This window comes from Cetorhinus maximus, unplaced genomic scaffold (assembly GCF_964194155.1).
Source record: "Cetorhinus maximus unplaced genomic scaffold, sCetMax3.hap1.1 HAP1_SCAFFOLD_123, whole genome shotgun sequence".
NCBI lineage: Eukaryota > Metazoa > Chordata > Chondrichthyes > Lamniformes > Cetorhinidae > Cetorhinus > Cetorhinus maximus.
Window position 1 is genome coordinate 140,968 of NW_027596126.1, and position 23,803 is coordinate 164,770.

Genomic DNA, 23,803 nt, shown 5'->3' on the forward strand with positions numbered 1-23,803 from the left:
GCAAAATTTGACACTGAGCCACGTGAAGAGGTATTTAACTGGCTAAAAGCTTGGTCAAAGAGGTCGGCTTTAAGGAGCATCTTAAAGGAGGAGGGAGGGGTTGAGAGGCAGAGAGATTTAGGGAGGGAATTCCAAGGCTTAGGGTTCAGGGAGCTGAAGGCACGAGCACCAGTGGCGGAACTATTAAAATCGGGGATGGTCAAGAGGCCAGGACTGGAGGAGCGCAGGTATCTGGGAGCTGGAGGAGATCACAGAGATAGGGAGGGGGGAGTGGGCACATGGAGGGGGTTTGAAAACAAGGATGGGAATTTTAAAATCAAGGCATTTCCGGACTGCGATCTAACCCTTTCCCCTCTTTTCGCTCCCTTGCAGGGTCTTACCGACAGAATGTCTGACCTGGAGAATGCGATGGTCACAATTATTGAAACTTTTCACAAATATAGCGGACGAGAGGGAGATAAGCTGAAATTGAAGAAGGTGGAACTGAAGGAGCTCATTAACAACGAGCTCTCCAACTTCATTGGCGTGAGTATAGCCAGGTTCATCTCTCAGCCACAGAGAGGAAATGGCCCTTTCTGCGGGCTCTAAGGGCAGTGCTCCCGATCTTAGCAGAGACATCTCAAATAGCGGGTGTCAGGACTCGGGTTGTGGGGAATCTTTTTTTTTCACACAACAAGCAGCCTTCATGTGGACACATTATTTATCGACCTCACACTATGAGCTGGACTGATCATACCACTGCACCCACCCCCACCCTCACCACCCCCTCCCATCCCCACCGCACAAAGAGGGATGCGCCGATTTGGTGTTTAAGCATAATTAGGTGCCATGAAAAGCATTGAACAAGGAGGTTCTTTGTTATTGGTTATTGTCCAGAGCCTAATGGTACCCAGAACCAAGAGGGCAGCATCCTCCAATGCGGCCAGGAAGATCACAGGGATGGCCCAGAAAATGACCCCCCACCTCCGATTCATTTCCTCTCTCTTCTCCACCACCACCCCCACCCCGTGTAGGAATGTCTGGTCTAAATTCCTAACTTTCCCCTAAGCAAAATGTATTCATTCGTTCATAGAACGTGGTGGTCACTGGCCAGGCCGTCATTTACTGCCCGTCCCTAATTGCCCTTGAGAAGCTGGTGGTGAGCCACCTTCTTGAATACAACTGAGTGCCTTGCGCGGCCATTTCAGAGGGCAGCTAGGAGTCAACCACATCGCTGTGGGCCTGGAGTCACATGTAGACCAGACCGGGTAAGGATGGAAGATTTCCTTCCCTAAAGGGGATCAGTGAACCAGAGCTTTTTTTTTAAACAACAATCCAATAGTTGTATGGTCATCATTACTGATACTAGCTTTTTATTCCAGATTCAATTCTCTAAACTAGAGGAAGTAAAAGTAAAGGGAGTAATTTAAGTGTAGGTCTTGGCAGGGCAGCTTGGCCAAGTGGAATGCTCCACGTGTGTTTCGTGGGAAGTCAGGGACACTTCCAGTTTCCAGGGCGACCACGTGTGCAGGAAGTGTCTCCAGCTGCAGCTACTCGCAATCCGTGTTTCAGAGCTGGAGATGTGGCTGGAGTCACTGTGGAGCATCTGCAAGAATGAGATCTTCGTGGATAGCACATACAGTGAGGTAGCCACACCACAGATAAAGAGTGCACAGGCAGAAAGGGAATGGGTGACCCCCAGACAGAGTAAAAGCACTAGGCAGGTAGTGCAGGAGTACCCTGGGTCCATCTCCCTCTCTAACAGATTTTCTGCTTTGGATACTGCTGGGGAGATGGTTTCTCAGTGGAATGCAGCAAGAGCCAAGTCCATGGCACCACGAGTGGCTCAGTGGCACAGAGGTGGGCAAAAAAAAGAGTGGGAGATCAATAGTGTTAGAGAACTCTATCATAAGGGGAACAGATAGACATTTCTGTGGCCGCAGATGTGACTCCAAGGTGGTATGTTACCCCCCTGGTGCCAGGGTCAAGGATGTCACTGAGCGGCTGCAGGACATTCTGAAGGGGGAGGGTGAACAGCCAGTGGTCATGGTCCATATTGGTACCAGCGACATAGGTAAAAAGAGGGATGAGGTTCTGAAAGGGGAATATAGGGAGCTAGGAAATAAATTAAAAAGCAGGACCTCAAAGGTAGTAACTTCAGGATTACTCCCAGTGCCATGTGCTAGTGAGATCAGGGATAGGAGAATAGACCAATTGAATGCGTGTCTGGAGAGATGGTGTAGGAGGGAGGGATTTAGATTCCTGAGGCATTGGGACTGATTCTGGGGAAGATGGGACCTGTACAAGCTGGACAGGTTGCACCCCAGCAGGACCAGGACCAATATCCTCGCAGGGGTATTCACTAGTACTGTGGGGGGGGGTTTAAACTAGACTGGCAGGGGGATGGGAAGCTGAGCGGGGAGACACAAGAGAGAGAAACAAAGATAGAATAGGAATGAAGGACTGAAAAGTAGAAAGCAAAAGTGGAAGGCAGAGGAAACAAGGGCTAACAGCAAATAGGGCCACAGTACAAAACAATGTGTAAAAATGCTAAGAACACAAATCTAAAGACACTGTATCTGAATGTATGGAGCATTCACAATAATATAGATGAATTAACAGTGCAAATAGATGTAAATGAGTATGAGATGATTGTGATTATGGCTGCAGGGTGACCAAGGCTGGGAACTGAATATCCAAGGGTATTTGGTATTTAGGGTGGAGAGGCAGAAAGGAAAAGGAGGTGGAGTGGCATGGTAAGTTAAGGATGGAATCAGTGCAATAGTGAGGGAGGATATTGGTTCAGAAAATCTAGATGTAGAATCAGTCTGGGTGGAGCTAAGAAGCAACAAAGGGAGGGAAACATTAGTGGGAGGTGTCTATAGGTCTCCAAACAGTAGGGATAAGGTAGGGGATGGCATTAAACAAGCAATTAGAGGTGCATGTAACAAGGGTATTACAGTAATCATGGGTGACTTTAATGTACATATAGACTGGGCAAACCAAAGTAAGTAAAAAGGAAAAGATTAGTGAAGACTAATGTAGGTCCCCATTACAGTCTGAAATGGGGGAATTTATAATAGAAAACAAGGAAATGGCAGGGCAATTAAACAACTACTTTAGTTCTGTCTTGATAGAGGAAGACACAAATAACTTCCCAGAAATGCTCGGGAACCAAGGGTCTAGTGAGAAGAAGGAATTGAAGGAAATTAGTATTACTAAAACAATAATGCTGGAGAAATTAATGGGACTGAAAATCAAATGTAATATTTCCAAGTTTGCTGATGACACAAAACTTGGTGGGAGTGTGAGTGGCAAGGAGGACGTTAAGAGCCTTCAAGGTGATTTAGACAGATTGAGTGCGTGGGCACATACATGGCAGATGCAGTATAACGTGGAGAAGTGTGAAGTTATCCACTTCAGTCAGAAAAACAGAATGACGGAGTATTATTTAAATGGTGATAGATTGGGAAATGTTGATGTACAAAGGGACCTGGGTGCCCTTGTACACCAGCCACTGAAAGCAAGCATGCAGGTGAAGCAAGCAGTTAGGAAGGCCAATGGTATGTTGGCCTTCATTGTGAGAGGACTTGAGTACAGGAGCAAGGATGTCTTACTGCAGCTGTACAGGGCCTTGGTGAGACCACACCTGGAGTATTGTGTGCAGTTTTGGTCTCCTTACCTAAGAAAGGATATACTCGCCATAGAGGGAGTGCAGCGAAGGTTCACCAGACTGATTCCTGGGATGGCAGGATTGTCGTATGAGGAGAGATTGGGCCGACTAGGCCTGTATTCACTGGGGTTTAGAAGAATGAGAGGAGCAGGCTCAAGGGGCTGAATGACCTACTCCTGCTCCTATTTTCTATGTTTCTATGCTAATTGATGAATTACATTTCCCAGTTGCTATGGTGGGATTCAAGGTCAGGTCTTTGGATTACCAGTCCAGCATGCTACCATACCTAATAAAAATGAGGGATAGTACCTAAGTGCTGACACTCCCTGACTCCTCGAGCTTAGAACGGCAGAGTGGAGGCTTTTGCAGCTGCAGCTACGCCAGATGTTGAGCTGGATTTTACAGGTTAGCGCTCAGGTATGGGGATCATAACTCCCTTTAATAACAGAATGAAAAGCATCAAGAGTGCACTGAGCTCTCACTGCTGTACTTCCCCACTGCGCCAAGCCAAGCAGCAAGACAAGTAGGTTATAACATTTGCTCTCTGGCTGTAAGCACAGATCCAGCGAATGTACTAGTGGAGCAATTATCTGTACTGGTACATATGTAACTGCAGCCTTTGGAGAGTTGGAATGCAGTGAGTGGGAGGGCAAAACTAAGAGGGAGCAGTTTGCACAGGCACTTACCCCATCATCTGTCATAACTTGGAGAAGTTCAGCGAAACTCCCAGAGGAATGGCTTAATTTGCCCCATTTGTCCTCCGCCAAAGCTTACACAGGGTTATCAGGAGAATGTACAGCCTTTAACAGTGACCAGTAACAATGCTCTGCAACAGGTTATGATGGCTGCAGAGTGGGAGAGAGGATAAAAGATTAACACAAGAAGTCATTGTCTGAGAAAAGCAGCCAGAGAAGGCTCACCACTGTATGCGAGCCGAATAAAAAATATTTCCTCAGTGACTTGGATCGCTCCCCCCCACCCCCCACCCCAACTCTTCTCGTTTGTCTCAATGACCTTTGGTTAATTAATGAAAACTTGGTGCCCATCCCAGGATCGAGTAACAAAGGGAGACTAAGAATCTCTCTGGTTGCCATTGTGCGTGTGACTGACTGCGAAATGTTCTCTGTTCACTGTTTCCACCAAAAATCGGAAATATGTTCCAATAGAAAGCATTTAGAATCTTGTCCGGGATGCAGCAAGGGAAAACACTTGCGGCAATGCGCTTAAGATATTGCCTGCCTCAGAGCAGCCAGAGGAGTCCCTGACCTGTGAGCATGGTTCTGGGGGTAGTTTGTGGCTTGTCGGTTGTATTCAGTTGCACCTTCAAGCCAGATGTCAACATTGATGTAGAACCTGCAAATCTCATAGTCACACCAGAGATGACTGTTCCTGACTTGGAAATATATCGGCCGTTCCTTCACTGTCGCTGGGTCAAAATCCTGGAACTCCCTCCCTAACAGCACTGTGGGTGCACCTACACCACAGGGACTGCAGCGGCTCAAGAAGGCAGCTCACCACCACCTTCTCAAGGGGCAATTAGGGATGGGGCAATAAATGCTGGCCCAGCCAGCAGAGCCCACACACCGTGAATTAAATGAAGGAAAGTTGAAACACTGGAATAAAAACAGAAAATGCCGGGCATACCCAGCAGGTCAGGCAGCGTGTGTGGACAGAAGAACAGAGTTAACGGGCAGAATTTTACGACAGCGGGATTTTACGTTCCCGCTGTTGTCAATGGGGTTTATAACGGCCCGCCGCATTTTACTGCCCCGTCCCCCGCCAAAACCGGGCTGTAAAATTCTGCCCAACGTTTCAGGTCGATGCCCTTTCCTCAAAATGGATAACACTGCTTTGTTTTGCTGTTTTTACCCCTCCCTTCCTTCCTGCTGATGCAGTTGAGTTCCAGCGGCCATCCAGTCTAACAGACACTGGTCCTTGTGTAGGACCCTGTCTAAGCTGGCCATTTGTGTATAGGGTGTTACAGACAGGAGGGGGATTAAGTTTAAGCAGCCCTGATTTCTCCTCTCGCCACCCGCCCATAAGCAGAAAGGTGTTTTCTGATTTCAACTTTCCCCTTCATAAGTGGTGTTGTATTTTCCCCAACCCCTCAGTTTGGGAGTGATCCAGTTCTCTATTAATAGCCCCGCAGCAAACTTGAGATAGGGTAAAATCAGAGGGTTCGCTTATTTTACACACACTGAAAATGCAGGGGGTGGGCGTGGGGCGGTGGGGGGGGGTTGTTGATATGTAGCCCCTGGCACCTTTATACAATAGAAGAGGGATAAGGGAAAGAATGGGCTACAAGGCAAAGACCACAGAGAAGATAAGAATAATCATTCCACGTGAGTCCAGAGCCCACATTCAAAGTCCAATGGTGTATTCATTCAGAGTCGGCAGGTTGAAGATTGATGCTGGATAATTAACTTTTCCAGTGGAGTTGACTCCCACGATGAGATAGGCACGTAGAGATGAATAGGTGCTGGTATAGGACTTCAGGGGCCCCAGTAGAAGCAGTGTAGATGGGGGCCAGGCATTCATCTGGACCAAGCCCTTGTTCTGAGTTGTTACTTGGTTGATGGAAAATGGCAGTCTGAGCTCTGCAGCTCCACAAGGCAATATTACAGGTTCCAGCAGCTTGACGGAGGGGGATCAGGTGACTCCCACCATTCCACTGTGGCTTGGACTGAGGATGCATACTCTTTAGTCTGGATTCTTGAGATTGGTAATGTTCCAACCACTAATAATTTCAACAGAGGTTTCAGGGTGACAGGCTGATAGCCTCCATTGTCTGGGCCTTAGACATGTAGATGGCATTTGTACAATTCCCTTGGGTTTGATCTTTGCAGTCACAGGGGCCATCAGCCCCTCTTTGGGGATAATGAGGTGTCAGCTTCTCAGAATGCTAGAACATTCCTTTTGTTTGAGTCATGCCCAGTATTTTTAAGATTTTACAACTTAGCCATGCTGATATATATCATAAAAATATAGAGCGGGGTCTTAGCCCCCTGACAAAGGTTAATGAGCGTGAGCAGCTCAGTCAACCACAAGGCAGTGTACGGATAATAATAGGGTCCAGAGTTCACATTTATGTAGATTGAGCAGTTATCACTGAAATAACAATGAAGAATAGCACAGCTAGTTGAATTTCACCACCATAACTCGACAGGAATGAACTCTGTTAGCAGTCTCCGTAACTATCAGCTAAATAAGCACAAGTTAGGAATTGAACATTGAACCTTCCTAGTCATCATATCTTAGCTACTCATTAAATAAGCTCAGGGAGCCATTGACACAGCATGTGATTTCGAAAAAATCTGTTTATAAATATATGAACAACAACATCGACTTGTATTTACGTAACTTCTTTAAAATAATGACACATCCCAAGATGCTTCACAGGTGTATTATCAAAATATGGCACTGAGCCCGTGTGAGGAGATATTAGATCAGGTGACAAAAAGCTTGGTCAGAGAGGTAGGTTTTAAGGAGAGTCTTAAAGGGGGAAAGTGAAGGGGAGAGGGGGTAAGAGGTGTAGGGAGGGAATTCCAGAGCTTAGGGTCAAAGTAGTTGGAGGCATGGTCATCAATGGTGGAGCGATTAAAATCAGGGATGTTCGAAAGATCAGAGGAGCTCTGATATCTTAAGGGGTTGGGGGGTTGGAGGAGATGACAGGGATACAGATAGGTGAGCCCTTGGAGGGCTTGGAAAACAAGAATGAAATTTTAAAATTGAGGCATTGCATAACTAGGAGACAACGTAGATCAGCAGGAGTTGGGTTGATAGGTGAATGAGACTTGGTGCAAGTTGGGGTACAGGCAGCAGAGTTTCGATAGTCTCAAGTTTAAGGAGGGTGAATGGTGGGAGACCAGCCTGGAGAGCATTGGAATAGTCGAGTCTAGAGGTAAGAAAGGCATAGGTGAGGGTTTCAGCAGCAGATGAGCTGAGGCCATGGCAGAGGTGGTCAATGTTAGCGAGATGGAAATAGGTGGTCTTGGTGATGGAGTACATATATGATTGGCATCTCATCTCGATCAAATGCAAAACCATGGCGGTGAGCAGAGTGGTTCAGCCCCCGACAATGGCCAGGAAGAGGGAGGAGCGGCTAGAGAATGGAGTTTCTGGTAGTGATCAAAGTCAACGACTGGGATTTTCACTGAGCCCTGGACTGTCTGATTCTCAGGAGTGCCTTTAAGGGGTCAGGGCTTGTTCCTGTCAAAAACCCACATCTATCACTCCAGACCTGGCCGGCTCCATTGTGAATATAGACATGTCCTACTCCTCTGCAATTTTCATGGAGTCATGGCCCTTCAGAGGAGTCGTAGACCCTGGTCTGCATGAGGGGATCTTTTAAGAAACAAATTCAGAATGTCCTCCTCATGCCCCTATGCCAAGCTCTGCACTTCCACCCAAACCCCATGGCCTCTCATGCCCCCATGGCAAGACTTGGTACTTACATGCCCATTGACCCACTACACACTGTATAGAACTGATGAACCCTATAGTGACAGTAGAATGTGTTTTAAAAAAAGCTTTAAAAAAGTAATTCATAACTTTCTGCCATGTTAAAATAGCATACATAATGAGGCTTAGTTGAGGGCTCAGACAACCATTAAGCTTGTTGAAACACCTGCCCTACAGGGAAACATTATCTGATTGACAGATCAAGCTGTCTGATCTCTGCTGTCAATTTCACAATGTTTATTCACAAGGATAAGTGGTTTCAAGGGTTTCTGGTTTTTGTTATTAATACTTTAAGGTATATGGATGATTGACTACTTTTATTGACTTGTAGTGAAATGACTATTTTCAACACAGTAGAAAGTTATGAATAAATTACTTAAATTTTTTTTACACTGTAGGTTTCATTGGTTCCATACAATGTACAATGGGTCAATGAGCATTGAAGTGCCATAATTTGTCATGAGGGGCATGAGGGGCCCTGGGGAGTGGGTGGAAGGTCAGGGCTTGGCATAAGGCGCATAAGGGGTTATAGGGCATTGGTAGGAGGGCAGAGCTTGGCATAGCGGTCATGAGGTGGCATGGATGGGGCATGGGGATTGTTTGGAGGGTGAGGGGGTGTGAGGGACCTTTGTGTTTTTATTTTAACTAGGACCACGTCACCCTGCACTGAGGCAGGCCTTTCAAACAGGCCCCCTCAGCACCCAGCAGCCCTTGTGGCTACCTCCCACCTCTTTCTCGGGTCGACAGACCTGACCCCAGCCCGTACCCATTGCCCCCCACCATTAATTATTATCATTGGGATCATGGACATTAACACTGCCAGCTAAGTCTTGTCATTCCAGCCCATGTGTGCTCTACCCAAAGGCAGGCCCTTAGCTCACTACCTGAAGCTGATGCTTCATCCTGAGCCATTTCTTTTGGTAGTTTTGGTTAGTGGTAGTTTGCCAATTGCCTTCCACTCTCAGGGACAGGGCCCAAGCCTGCCTCAGCCAGGAACAGGAACCACACTCTGAACTGAACCCCACATTAGCCATCTAGCCAACTGAACTAAGCAGCCTTCAATAGGGCCACCAGCAACTGAAAGTGAACCCACTTCTAAATTGAAAATGTATCTAGAATTTGTTAAAAGTATTGACACTTCCTGTAAGTGTCATAGTTACTTGGAGCAACTTTTACCCTATCACACTTGACTTATGCTCTGGCTTGTCATGGTCCATGCAATCAGCTACCCACTAATTATATCAGAAAAAAACAGATGACTGGGAATAAAATGAGGGCATTCTGTCCTTCAAGTGTCCATTATTCTGTCTACGTATATGTTTTTAATCCCCTCTTCTCTGAGGTTCTACGCCAAGAGCTACACCTCAATAGCCAATCCTCTCAAACCATGCCCAATTGCCTACTTTCCATGTGTGACATGTTGGCCATGAGCTTTGCCCCATTATACCTTCAGGATTCCAAACCCCATTCTATCAGCATGTAACACCCACACAGCAACAGTCATTGGATAGGGATCGGGGATGAGAACCCTGGTTGATTTGTTTCCCCATTTCATAGCCCAGAAATGATGAATAGTTATCAAAGCACATGGAAACTTGGGCTTCATAAATAGAGGTGTTGAGTAAAAAAAAATCAGGGAGGTTATGTTGAGCCTTTATAAAGCTCTTTTTATTTATTCATTAATGGGGTGTGGGCTTCGCTAGCTAGGCCAGCATTTATTGCTCATCCCTAATTGCCCTTGAGAAGGTGGTGGTGAGCTGCCTTCTTGAACCGCTGCAGTCCCTGTGGTGTAGGTACACCCACAGTGCTGTTAGGTAGGGAGGATTTTGACTCAGTGACAGTGAAGGAACAGCAATATATTTCCAAGTCAGGATGATGAGTGACTTGGAGGTGAACTTCCAGGTGGTGGTGTTCCCATGTGTCTGCTGCTCTTGTCCTTCTAGATTGTAGTTGTCGTGGGTTTGGAAGGTGCTGTCGAAGGAGCCTTGGTGAATTCCTGCAGTGCATCTTGTAGATGGTACACACTGCTGCTACTGTGCGTCGGTGGTGGAGGGAGTGAATGTTTGTGGATGTGGTGCCAATCAAGCGGCTGCTTTGTCCTGAATGGTGTCAAGCATCTTGAGTGTTGTTGGAGCTACACTCATCCAGGCAAGTGGAGAGTATTCCATCACACTCCTGACTTGTGCCTTGTAGATGGTGGACAGGCTTTGGGGAGTCAGGAGGTGAGTTACTCACCACAGGATTCCCAGGCTCTGACCTGCTCTTGTAGCCACAGTATTTATATGGCTAGTCCAGTTCAGTTTCTGGTCAATGGTAACCCACCAGGGTGTTGATAGTGGGGGATTCAGTGGTGGTAATGCCATTGAACATCAAGGGGCGATGGTTAGACTCTCTCTCATTCGAGATAGTTGTTCCCTGACACTTGTGTGGCGCGAATGTTACTTGCCACTTGTCAGCCCAAGCCTGGATATTGTCCAGGTCTTGCTGCATTTGGACATGGGCTGCTTCTGGTTAGGCCAGAACTAGAATATTGTGCCCAGTTCTGGTCACCACACTTTAGAAAGGATGGGAAGGTCCTTCTGAGGGTGCAGGGGAGATTTACCAGAATGGTTCCAGGGATGAGGGGGTTTTAGCTACAAGGTGAGGTTGGAGAAGCTGGGGTTGTTCCCCTTGGAGTGAAAGGATCTTGAGGGGAGATCTGATAGAGGTGTACAAGATTGTGACAGGTTTGGATAAGGTAGACAAAGAAAAACAGTTCCCTTTGGCTGATGGTACAAAGACAGGGGTGGGGACACAAATTTAAGGTTTTGGGAATGAGTTGCAGGGGGTTGGGGGGGAATTGGGGAAGAACTTTTTTTATGTAGCATGTTACACTGCCCTGGATCTCACTACCCACGAGGGTGGTGGAAGCAGAGATGACCAATGATTTCAAAAGGAATTGAATGGGAGGCTGAGGGAAATAAACTTGCAGGAGTAAGGGGATAGAGTCAGGAATGGAACTGACTGGAGTACTCCATGGGAAGCTGGTATGGACTCAATGGGCCAAATGGCCTCCTTCATTGTAGTTATGACTCTATGATGCCAATGATAGTCCTTAAATTGTTGTCCCACTGGTGACAAAACAACAGGGGTCAGAGGTGGAATCTGACCCCTTCTGGCTCAGTATCTGGAAGTACTGTGCAATATGCATTGGAGTGAGTTAAGGGCCATAATGGCCCAAGGGTTCAGGTAGCGATCACAAACTTCCCATGAAACCTACAATGCCATTTAAACCCACTCAGTTGTGTTACAAGCCTCTAATGTACTCAGCCCAGCCTTTAAGTGCAATGATTGTGTTTTTGGGGACTATTTCAACAGTATGGGTTTTGATTCCTGTTCTGCCTGAGATAGACTTGGGACCTGCCTTCTAAACCTTCCCCTGAGAGTGGAAGGCAATAGTAAATCACCACTGCCAAGAAAACATAGTTCAGGAGGAAGCACCAGAATCACAGAGTGCAGAACAGGCCCTTCGGCCCATCAAGTCTGCACAGACACGTGAGAAACACCTGACCTACCTGCCTAATCCCATTTGCCAGCACTTGGCCCATAGCCTTGAATGTTATGACGTGCCAAGTGCTCATCCAGGTACTTTTTAAAGGATGTGAGGCAACCCGCCTCCACCACCCTCCCAGGCAGTGTATTCCAGACCATCACCACCCTCTGTGTAAAAAAAGTTTTCCAACACATCCCCCCCTAAACCTCCTGCCCCTCACCTTGAGGTTACGTCCCCTTGTGACTGACCTTTCAACTAAGGGGAACAGCTGCTCCCTATCCACCCTGTCCATGCCCCTCATAGTCTTGTACACCTCGATCAGGTCGCCCCTCAGTCTTCTTTGCTCCAACGAAAACAACCCAAGTCTATCCAACCTCTCTTCATAACTTAAATGTTTCATCCCAGGCAACATCCTGGTGAATCTCCTCTGCACCCCCTCCAGTGCAATCACATCCTTCCTATAATGTGGCGACCAGAACTGCACACAGTACTCCAGCTGTGGCCTCACCAAGGTTCTATACAACTCCAACATGACCTCCCTACTTTTGTAATCTATCGCTCGATTGATAAAGGCAAGTGTCCTATATGCCTGTTTCACCACCTCACTAACATGCCCCTCCGCCTTCAGAGATCTATGGGCACACACGCCAAGGTCCCTCTGTTCCTCAGAACTTCCTAGTGTCATGCCGTTCATTGAATTCTTCCTTGTCAAATTACTCCTTCCAAAGTGTATCACCTCACACTTTTCAGGGTTAAATTCCATCTGCCACTTATCTGCCCATTTGACCATCCCGTCTATATCTTCCTGTAGCCCAAGACACTCAACCTCACTGTTAACCACCCGGCCAATCTTTGTGTCATTCACTTTAGGTATTTCAATTGGTCAATGATGCTGACCACTCCAGTAGATGAACCTCTGTTCCGATACCAAGGAAAGTGCTTTCAAATGGCTAAATAAATTTGTAGCTGCCCAGGGATTAAATAAATTACATCCTACACTCAACTCTGCTTGCTGATTTTAATCACATGCCTCGACATAATCGTCCCTGAGTTTGGCAGATAGCAGAATAAACACTTCACTGAACCATGGCCGAGGTTTTAATTGTCAACCCAACTTATTAAACAATGGAAGAATAATTAGCCAGCAGTGGGGACATATGGCAGATTTTTACTGTAGATTTTTAAGACGATCTCGCGTAAGCAGGAAATAACAAATGGTCGCAATGAATTGTACTTTATGTTCTTCCTTTCTCATTGTCTGGGCAATTTTTTTTGGTCTGAGCAACTCTCTGTGCATCTTCAGACAACAATTTCCCCAAAGCGGGTCAGAGTGCCTTCTCGCCAAGTCTACAGGATGTTTGCGTTTGAATTGATTAGCTTGACTCTTCTTTCAAGCAACTGGCTCAAAGCAAAATGGCAAATTTTGAAACTTTTACATTAAAAGCCAAGGAATATTTTTGCGAGTGAATTTTTTTTTTTAAAAAAAAAGCTGCTTATGCGTCATGAATAGAATCGGAGAAATAAATGTCACGTCGGAGTCGTTAAATATTACGGGTCTGTTGCTCAAGTTTTATTTATCCTTCCTTGGAATGTGGCAAGGCCAGCATTGAAGAGTCATACGGACTCGAAACATCAACTGTATCCCTCTCGCCGCAGATGCTGCCAGACCTGCTGAGTTTTTCCAGGTATTTTTATTTTGGTTTAGGTTTTGGATTTCCAGCATCCGCAGTTTTTTTTTTGCTTTTACCCCCAGAGCATTAGCCTGGGCCCCTGGATTACAAGTCCGGTGACATTACCACTAGGCGCCCACCTCTCCCCAAACGCTGAGCTGCTGGACTTTAGCGCGTAAGGTAAGTGTGTGCAGGGTGATCTGTGTTATATCCGTCTGCCTTGCGTCTTGACGTTTGTGCTTTGTTTTTCACCATAAAATCCCTTCAGGACATCAAAGACCAAGAAACCCTCGACAAGCTGATGGAAAGCCTGGACACCGACGGAGACGCAGAGTGTGATTTTCAGGAGTTTGTCGCCTTCATTGCCATGGCAACTGCGGCTTGTCACGAATTCTTTGTCCAGGAAGACGAGTAAACAGGTCATACAGCGGCTCAACGTAAGCTATCAGTCCCTTCATCTCTTCCACTTTTAGTGGCTCGGGAGAAGCCGGAGTTAATCTGATTAATTTAGACATAGAGTTGCCAAGAAGAGTCATTCGTGAGCATCACCTCCCAAATACATCAACCCTCAGTCTGATCACAGGTCCAGAAAAGTTCAGGTATCCAATGAGCCAGCCAATGACATTTGTTTTCAGCTCAGTTTGAAAAGCAGCACTTTTATTAAGGTACATACTGCTGTAGTTGGGGATGGATTTCGGAGGTGGGTTTAAGGAACAGAGTTGGGACAGCATTGAGGGGTCTTCCTGTTGCTTCTAACACATGCTGTATGTGACACAAGAACCATAGGGAGTTGGAGGAGGAGTAGACTATATGACCCCATCGACCTGATCCATTATTCAATATGGTCAGGGCTAATCTTGGCTTCAATTCAAATTGTCCACCCATTCCCCATACCTGCCTATCCCAGCCTTAAATGTACTCACTGATGACACATCCTCTCAGGTAGAGAATCCCAAAGATTCACGACCCCCTGTGTGAAGAAATCTCTGACTCAGCTCAGTTTGAAATGATCGGCCCCTCATCCTGAGGCTGTGCCCCCATGTTTTAGATCCCTCAGCCAGGGGGAGCGACATCTCACTATCTACCCTGTCAAGCCCCTTCATAATCTTGTACGTTTCAGCGAGATCACCTCTCATTCGTCCAAACTCCAGAGAATTTGCTCAGCCTCTCATCATTGGACAATTCTCATCCCAGGGACCAATTTAGTGAATCTTCGCTGAACCGCCTCCAATGCAAGTGTATCCTTCCTTAAATGTGGAGACTAAAACCGCACACAGTACTCCAGATGTGGTCTAACCGAAGCCCTGTACAATTGTATCAAGGCCTCTTCATTTCTGTACTCCAATTCCTTTGCAATAAAAGGCCAACATGCCATTTGCTTTTCTGATTGATAGCTGTAGCTGGAGTAGTCCAAAGGAAGCTTTATTCTACATCTAGTCCCTGGTCTAAGTGAGGCTGGGCTGCTTGTTGAGTATATGGAGCTTGATTTGGTATCTAGCCTTGTGCTGTATCAGATCCATAAGTGTTTCAGGACATTGGATGAGGACAAACTTGAAGTTATACAGTGCCTTCTCAAATCTCAGAACCATCTCAAAATACTTTGCATAAATTGGAATTATTATCATCTGTAAGACCACCAGTTACCTTGTGCTTGCCAAAGTTATACAAAACATTAATGATCTGAATGACCAATTTAACTCATCTGGTCCTGTTAGCGTTGACTGGAAGTGTAATGCTGGCCAGTACAACTCTCTGTTCCTCTTCAAATAGTATCACACATTCTTACCGTGCACCTGAGCATCACCACTGAATTATGATGTTGCATTCAGCATTGAAACAGTTCTTCAATACTGCACAGGGATATATCAGCCTAGATTAGACACTGAAGCCTTTGACTGCCATTTGAATGCAGAGGCAAGAATGACCTCACCTGAACGCCTCACAATATGATGAGCAAAGTTTTCAGTTCTCAGCATTTGTGTCTTCTACCCCATACACAATATTAACCAAAAGACGGGTAGTTATATAATACAACCATTAGTCTACATCTGTCTGCTTATTGTCTCTACTTGTTCGCAAGGGTTGAAAATTAAAATAAAGACTTAAGCGGAATGGCTTCAATGTTCAATGAAAATCAGCGACTCCTCAGTAATTGAAACCCCTTCTGAATGGTTGTGGGGCGACTGGAATTTATGATACCAAATACATAACATTCCGCTTCCATAGCAACGCACAGATCCTATTGTTCAAGATTTGGTTTTTAACGTTTGCCAGTCTCTCCTCTAATGCATTTCTGGTTGTTTTTTTTATAGTGAAGGGAGTTGGAAATAATTGGGGAATGATTTAAAATGGCAGACAAAGGCACTGAGCTCTGGGCGAGATTGTTCAGTCAGCTCTCTGCTGCATCACTGACTTGGTCAGTTTAACATGCTGCCAAGCTGGTGCCAATTTAGGCCCGATTGTGGGCCTGGAGCCATGTAGACAACCTTGAACTCTGTATTTAGGCCTCGCACAGCTGGCAAAGAGAGAGAGGAGACTGTTTAATCCCAACCTCCTGCAGAATATTCATACCTGGATCCCAGAGGTGAAACAGTTCTGATGAAAGGGTCACCGACCTGAAACGTTAACCCTGTTTCTCTCTCCACAGATGCTGCCGGACCTGCTGAGTTTTTCCCAGCGTTTTCTGTTTTTATTTCCGGTTTCCTGTATCTGCAGTAAGCTTACACCTCTGGGAAAGGAAGGATAAGTGTGGCAGCCAACAGCAGAACATGAACCTGCTGTGACGAACTCAGTGATCGGTTTATCCATGCTCTCTCTCACAGGGACTTGTTCTTATGGTTATGTGTTTGGGTCCTTCTTGTCTTAGACTCTAGAGGGGAGGATATTTCCCTTGTCGGACGGGCTCGATGGGACTGTCGGGAAGCCGGCCGCGATGGGGGCCGGACCGCGATTTCAGGCTGGTGGGCCGATTAAGGCCCGCCCAGACTGAAACGCGAGCTGCGGTGCTGAGCCCTGCCTGGGTAGGGGAGGAGGAGGGTGAGTGCAAACTTCACGCATGGGTTTGTACAGGAAAATCTCCCAGAGGCACAGAGCTGCCTCAGGGAGGTGGACATTTCTCAAAATAAAAAAAAATAAAGATTATAAAAATAGGTTATAAAACATGTCTCCTCATGTGACTCTGTCACATGAGCAGGGACATGGTTTTAAGCACATTTTAGAATTTTGATTTTATTTTTATTTGCTGTTGGAACCCTCATCCCGCCTGTGGATGAGGTTTCCTAAAAAGTGCAAAGGCCGCTTGGCCTTTTCGCCCTCCCGCCAACCATAAGGTTGGACAGGCATTGAAAAATTTCTCTCAATTAAATTTTTAATGGCCTTAATAGGCCTTTTAATTGTCGGTGGGCGCGCTGCCAACTCCGGCACACGCCTGCTGACCGAAATATCGCGCGTGTGCGTGATGATGTCAGGATGGTCACCCACCGAGCTAAAAATTCTCCCTTAGGTGTGGGACTTGGTTCTTAGACAGACTGTAGACATGCTCTGGTATTTGCTTAACACTTGTTTATTAGTACTACATCCAAACAGGTTACAGAGTAGGCATGTGGTTCCTGGGCACGATTCCAATCTCTGTCAAGAGCCTAACACGTGACCGACTAGTGTCGGTGGTACAGGATCAACTCTGTCATACATGAGTATATCCCACTGTTAACCCTTTATACTACACCTCCCCCCTGAGTATGCTATCCTACTTTTTAACAACAACATGAAACTACATTGAATTTCTGCAAGTCCCTTTTTTACAACTGCAGATTCTAGCCAACTCCAGCTCTTCCCCTCCCCAAGTCACAGTTCCAGGGGATTCAATCTCCTTCAGCATTCTCAGCCCTTAGTGAAGACGTTTTGCAGACATGAGGGTTTTTCATCCGCATCTGGTAAGGCATCGTCATCATTAGCAGAACAAGATAACACTTTATCATCATTGCTTCCCAGCAAAACTGACAGCAGAGTGTAGCTTTCAGGATGACCGAACAGCAAGAACAACAAAGACTTTGCAATGAAGGACTGACCTAAAAGAGAACGCTGAAGAGAATTGAACTTTGGACCCTCTGGGACTAGAAGGGAAGCGCTCAGGACACTCAGGGGGACGTGCTGCTCTCTTGGAGGACTCTGGGGAGAAGCTTCGGAAGAGGAACAGTCTTCAACTCCAGGAAGGGCTGGTCACAGCTGTATCCTCGACTGCTGTATCGGAGGCATTGAAGATCTGAGATTTCGGTGAACTTGGGGGGGAAATAAAAAACAACCAAATTCCTGTAAGGCTGTTCAGGAAAAGGAGAAGAGATGACTTCCCAATGATTTTCTGGGAGGGCTGCCTGGGGGCAGTGGGAAGAGAGTCACATTTCTCTCTGTATGAGGCTGCTGCACTCTGGGCAATGGGAAGAATTGTTGAGGAGGAGATGGGGACAAAACAGCCCTCATCGTCCGTAATGAGAGGGATTTCCTGTACACAGTCTACTCAGGGGCAGGATTGCTGTACAGGGTTCAGCAGCTTCAGAAGTGCTGAGGGTTCTGCCACAGCCTCTGTGCTGACCGTCAGCGCTGGAGGGAAGTAAACTTTCAGCTGGGACCGAAGAATGGGTGCCCACTGATGTTCATCCTGGGGAGGTCCCAGCTCTTTAGCAGTGTGATCCTCTATGGACTCTGGCAAAAACATTCTCTCTGTGGACGACTCTTCATGAACAACAGAAGGTAAAGTGGGCAACGCATCGGTAAATTCAGTGGAACTAAGGCCTGGATGCTGCTCAGCTACAAAGCACAACTGATTCTTCTAAAGACACAACAGAACCATTATAAGGTACATGCATCAACGGGAAAGGATGAATCATCCTCTAGGCCCTCAATCTCCAAGAGTTCACTCAGTGCTGCAAGGGATTCTTCCTCACCGCTTTCTAGGAAGACCAGATTCAGGTCCAGCAGGTCTTCATGGGTATGGTCACCGTCTGCTGCAGTGCCTGCTGTATCCATTATCTCTGGCCTTGCGTCTTGAAGAACTGAGAGATTCATACACCAAACTCCACCTGGGGTCTGGAGTCATAGAGGTTTACAGCACAGAAAAAGGCCCTTTGGCCCATCGAGTCTGCGCCAGTCAAACAAGTACCTAGCTATTCTAATCCCATTTTCCAGCACTAGGCCCATAGCCTTGTATGCCATGGCATCGCAAGTGCACATCCAAATACTTCTTAAATGTTATGAGGGTTTCTGCCTCTACCACCCTTTCAGACAGTGAGTTCCAGATTCCCACCACCCTCTGGGTGAAAAAATTCTTCCTCACATCCCCTCTAAACCTCCTGCCCCTTACCTTAAATCTATGCCCCCTGGTCTAGTGGATGGTGTCTCTGTGAAATAAGGAACTTACTGCCGAGCGTATAAACTTCCTCAGCTTCTGAAGTCTGAATTTCCACTGCTCCTAATAAAAAAGGTTGAAGATTGTTGCATGAAAGACTGAGTCATTCAAATGATGAACATCATCTGGTTTTAAGATTCCTAGAAGTATGACAACATGGCCAGTCAATAAGGATGTACGTTGATTGTGAAGGATGTAGAGAGAATGAACGATATCACCCCTTGTAGCTAAGAGGAGCAACAACCCGGTCTTTGATTGGAAGGTCCATGCTGCCTGGATTTTAACTTGAAAACTGATGGATAAAGGATCATTGGCTGAAGCTAGTCATCGCTAATATGTTAACAGCCACTCCAGTGTCAATGTTAAAAGAAGTATTGAAGCCTTAAGCTTGGACTGTAACTGACCAGTAGTCTGGATTAAGGCTATCTACTTCCCCTTGGAATTCTGTAGGGTCATCATCCTCTGGACCTTCCATTTCTTGGAAGGAATGCGCTTCATAAACACTCACTGGTCTGTGATGGTCAAAAAGGCTGGATTTGCAGAAGTGTTTGAAATGCCCAGTCTTGCTGCACTGGGGGCGTTCAGAGTGCTGGGCAGTCTTGGTGTTTCAAACATGAGTTTTGACACCACAACGCAAGCATCTCAAAACGGCTGGCGGCATCGAGTTTGCCGCCCTTTCAGTTTGTTTGGAGGGTTTTTGTATGGGCGGGGCTATTGCCTGAGGGGCTACCCAATCTGCAGAGTCACGTGAAGCCTCTGAGTCACCACAAATTATAGCCCAGTTTGGCATTCGCAGTTCGGGTCTCTGTGTACTGAACCGCCTGCTCGATAATGGGGTCACACGGTGGATTAAAAAAGGTATCAAAGGCTTAAATAATGGAGCCAAAATCCACGGTGGACTGACCCCTTAGGAGAAGGTCATCTTCTACTTATGTCGTTATTTGTCTCTCTCGCTTGGTTTGATCCTTTATTGTTGCAGGTTGCTCCATTTATTATTTTTCATTAGCGTTTTGTCTGTTGGTTGTTACTTCCCAAGAGTACTCCGTGTCTTGTCTTCTTATTCCAGGCTGGCCCTCTTTGGGTTTTCCCTCCAGTTCTGGATTGGCAAGGGTAGGAACTGCCCAGTAGGTACAGTCAGTGTTACCTCTCTCCAGTGTGCCTTGTTCTTCTGCCAAAATTTCTTCGAACTGCTTTCAAAGGTTTCTTCACTCTGCAGTTCCCTCTATATGTGTTTTTTATACATCGATGTCTCCGCTGCTGCCACCATGTTTTGAGATTGGTCCGTCTGTTTTGGGCTCTAGGTGTGGTACTTGGTTCCTAGACAGGCTGTAGACATACTCTGGTACCTGCTTAACACTTGTTTATTAGTACTACGTCTAAACAGGTTACAGAGAAGGCATGTTGCTCTTAGACATGATTCTGACCGCTCAAGAATCTAAGGCATGACATACTAGTGTCAGTGGTACATCACCATCTGGCATAGACTAGCATATTCCATCTGTTAACCCTTTATACTACTTATTCATTGTAACCCAGGCTTGAAACCTATAGCATAAGGGTCTGGCACATATAGGGTTAATGTGTTGGACTAAGTATAGTATGATCCACACTGTGAAATAAGGCGGCACATGACCCAGACCCAGGGTCAGTGTGGTGTTGAGCAGACATGTGTCTAGACCCAAGCATGGAGACAGCTCCTAGCCTGTACCCTTTACCGTACATACATAAATAGTTCTAGTAGTTAATAAAGACTTACAGTTAACCTACAGAAGATGATGGAGACTTCTTGAAGACATACCGTTCAGTAGCCAACACCCTCTCAACAAAATCAATCAGGCCTGAGAAGCCAGGAGAGTTCATTAACACAGGCGTGTAGTGTAGCCAGCCATGTACTCGCCGATACTGCGTCACCTAGCACTGTAAACAATTTATTCAGTAACTGGATGAGCCAGACAGCTGGCAGTGAAAGTGAGCTTGTCGAGTGAGCAATCCGCAGTAATTTTAGTCAATTTGCTTTCAATACGGTTTCTCAAACTCTTCAACCCAAAAAGAAAATGGCTCAGAGCTGAGAAAGGACCTGCAACCAACCAAAAAGATGCAAACTCCCTCCCGAATCACAAGATCACATCAGATCGACCCCATCACCAAGTACCTAGGGTTTGATGTGTACTCAAGCTGAGGGCACCAATCCCTAGCCTGCCTAGATATTTCCATTGACGGCCATTTTGCTGTAGTGTTCTGGCTGTGATTTGTGCAGCAAAGCACTCTTGAAGCTTATTTACTGTGCTTAATGAGCAAAACCCAGAGCTAAACAGTTACGGCAAAAATATTTTACCGGCCAGAGCTACAGTGCACTATAGGCGAAAGGAAAATAGCCTTCACATTGTGGTACAGTAACGTAACCTAACTTAATCACTCCCTTACAATTATGGTCCAGGTTGAATTTTGCTATTGGATTCTTGACGTAAGTTCCTTGGTGTTGATTCTACATGTCTTTGACAGTGACAGCCTCAAAATGTGAGTGTGTGGCCTGGCCAGTCAGCTCACAGCGGTGAAGTGGCAGGGTTTCATTGTAAGTGAGGCTGTGTGCCGGCTGCCCATAGCGTCAGCCTGTTTCAGATGAGCGTCCCCTTTAAATATGGAAATGGAGGTCCTGTAATGCAAGCAGAGCGGAGCAGTGGTCAAGTGCCAACACAGAACTGGAGGGAAAACCCAAAGAGGACCAGCCTGGAATGAGAAGGCAGGACACGGGGCAGTCTTGGGAAGTAACAACTAACAGACGAAACACTGAGAGAGAGAAAGAGAGAGAGAAACAGAGAATAAGACCTTGGTAGAAGTGGGCAACAGTAAGATGTGCCTCAAAGACTTTTGGCAAAAGTTATTCTAAAGTTGCACAGATCTTTGGTCTGGACACCTTACTGCTCAAAAGGGCGCTGCACATGTTGGAGAAGCTGAGGAGATGAACCTCACACTTGGAAAGAAAAGACTTGACTACAACCCCTCAGATGAACGACGAATCGCTCCCTGGTCTCGTTTGTGCCCTTCCCTCGAAGAACCTTTAACGGGAGTTTGATTTATGGATGAAGATGTGCACTCAGGCGGGAATCACTGACTGATTATTTTAATGCGTTGGAATCGTCTTTGATGCATATTTAATTAAAGTTAGACCTTTGTGATAAGGTAGCTTTCTTATGATTGTTGTTTCAGCCGTTTCATGTATGCGGGACAGCAATTCTTCACCAGTGTCTGTCTCTGAGGGTCTCTATTGAAAGGTCTGCCCAGGGTGACTTTGCCTCATGTCAGAGCCGCATGACTACGCAAGCCAGACGTGACATCGGAATGGTCACATTTCACAACCCAAAGCATTAACAAACGAGCAATGCGCCCGAGACTAATTTCCGCATGGATAAGAATAAAGTGAACTGTGAAGTAAATTAGCCACGATTTCATGGGAAGAAAGGTTCATGGGGAGAGACAAAGTCCATTTTTAAAAGATCAGGCAGAATCGATACTGTAGGCACCAGCAGTTTATTGAGCAGGGACCGTGAGTAACAAGCCCCAGGACCTGAGTATTAAATGGACAAGATTCTTGCAAGGTTCAGAAAGGATACTTCCTCCCAACAGAGCAGTGAAGTCCCAGATTAACACTGAGTCATTTAAAACCTTTGGATGGAAAAAAAACTGTGAATAGCTGGATTCAGAGTTAAAAGGGTAGGAGGTGGTGGAATACAATCGCTCTGGGCACCTGAGGATAAATGTCATGCGAAGGAAGTTAACAGGTCAAATGGCCTGGAATGTATGGTGTAAGGTCGGATAGATATTTCACCGAGGGCAGGAATGGGGGGATATTGTGCAGAATGTAGAGACCCAGGGCAACGGGGTTGCCTCAGTTGGTAGCACCTTTATCTCCACGTTAAAAGGCGGTCGACTTAAACCTCTCGAGCTTGAGAACTCCATCTGGCCAAGTTGGTTGGTGCCTCAGTCCCCAGCAGCCGCCATCAGTGTGGTGTCCCTCGAGAATCCTGCAATTGTTGAAGCAAGTAAAGGGGCGGAGATGGTCAGCCTTGGGGGTCTTGGACTTCATTTCTTTAAACAGAGAAAGGCTGCAGAAGAACCAGCGGGCCAAAGTGGCTATCTGCATGTCTACGGTAAACTCACTCATTTCAACTGTAGAGCAGCAGAATCCTTAAGTTCCCAGCAAAACATCCTCCAAGAGGGGGGAAAAAAAAAAGTCCCAAGGGAGATCTTGTTTCATTTTGGTGTTTAAAATTATTTGAGTTTATTTACCTACTTTTCTTTCACAGGTAACTGGAAGCTAAAGGCATAGCAGGGCACTGCCGACACTGCAGAAGTAATAAGCAGCTCCAGACGGGCATGCCGCTTGCAAACTAACCTTCGCCTCCGTTTAATAGTGAAGAAGCCCATTATCCTGCCTAACGCATGGGGTTTCAACCGCACAGACTGATGGAGCAGCACTAATTCTGAAAGCGATGTCACTCAATCCAGGATGACAAGGGCTGCGGAATGCCTAGATTTTGTTTAACCAAATAAAGGATTAACGATGCCTCTTAGTGTAGATGAAAGGCTGGATCAGTGAATGGTTAAACGCGCTTGTAATGGATCCATAAATAAAATTAGTCGCATTGGACAACTGCACACAGTTTTGCCTGGCTGTTTTAAGTCCAGCTCTCTTCTAAGATGCTCATTCCTGCTGAGTTTGGGTTCTGGTTGACCTCCAGTTCAAAGTGTCAGATGGCTCATTTTTCAGTGCCCCAGTCTGGTAATTCTTACCCACACACGCTTCCCAGCTGTGGCCACTGAATAGTCGAGGGCGGGGTCCCTGGCTGTCTCCCCTTTCCTGGACCCTGGACTTAAGCTGCTTCTCCCAACAAACAAATTACATTTATACCATACCTCGAACATAGTAAAACGTCCCTTGCCTCAGCTGAGAGCACATGGCCATTGCAGGCAGCTGTTAGAACATGGAAATGTTCCTGAGCATTGATCGCATGGGCTGTTGATCCCAGTGGGAAAGCCAGCGCTTGGTTGTGCTGAGAGAGAGGCTGAGGCCTAGGATTGGGAGGGTG

The 23,803-nt window shown here is 46.3% G+C and overlaps 1 protein-coding gene across 1 annotated transcript; it reads left to right on the forward strand.

Moving 5' to 3' along the window:
• Positions 1–378: 378 nt before the first annotated feature.
• Positions 379–23,371, forward strand: LOC144672857 (protein S100-B-like). The gene is made up of 3 exons (XM_078534841.1): positions 379–525; positions 13,584–13,752; positions 23,021–23,371. The coding sequence occupies exons 1-2, from the start codon at positions 388–390 to the stop codon at positions 13,728–13,730; spliced, it is 285 nt and encodes a 94-aa protein (XP_078390967.1). The 5' UTR covers positions 379–387; the 3' UTR covers positions 13,731–13,752; positions 23,021–23,371.
• The last annotated feature ends 432 nt before the right edge of the window (positions 23,372–23,803 follow it).

What these genes read in the sequence shown, in the direction of transcription:
- LOC144672857 (XM_078534841.1), top strand. Translation starts at nt 388, where the DNA reads ATGTCTGACCTGGAGAATGCGATGGTCACAATTATTGAAACTTTTCAC. An exon ending in AGCTCTCCAACTTCATTGGC is followed by an intron (nt 526 to 13,583) that starts GTGAGTATAGCC and finishes AAATCCCTTCAG; the next exon opens with GACATCAAAGACCAAGAAAC.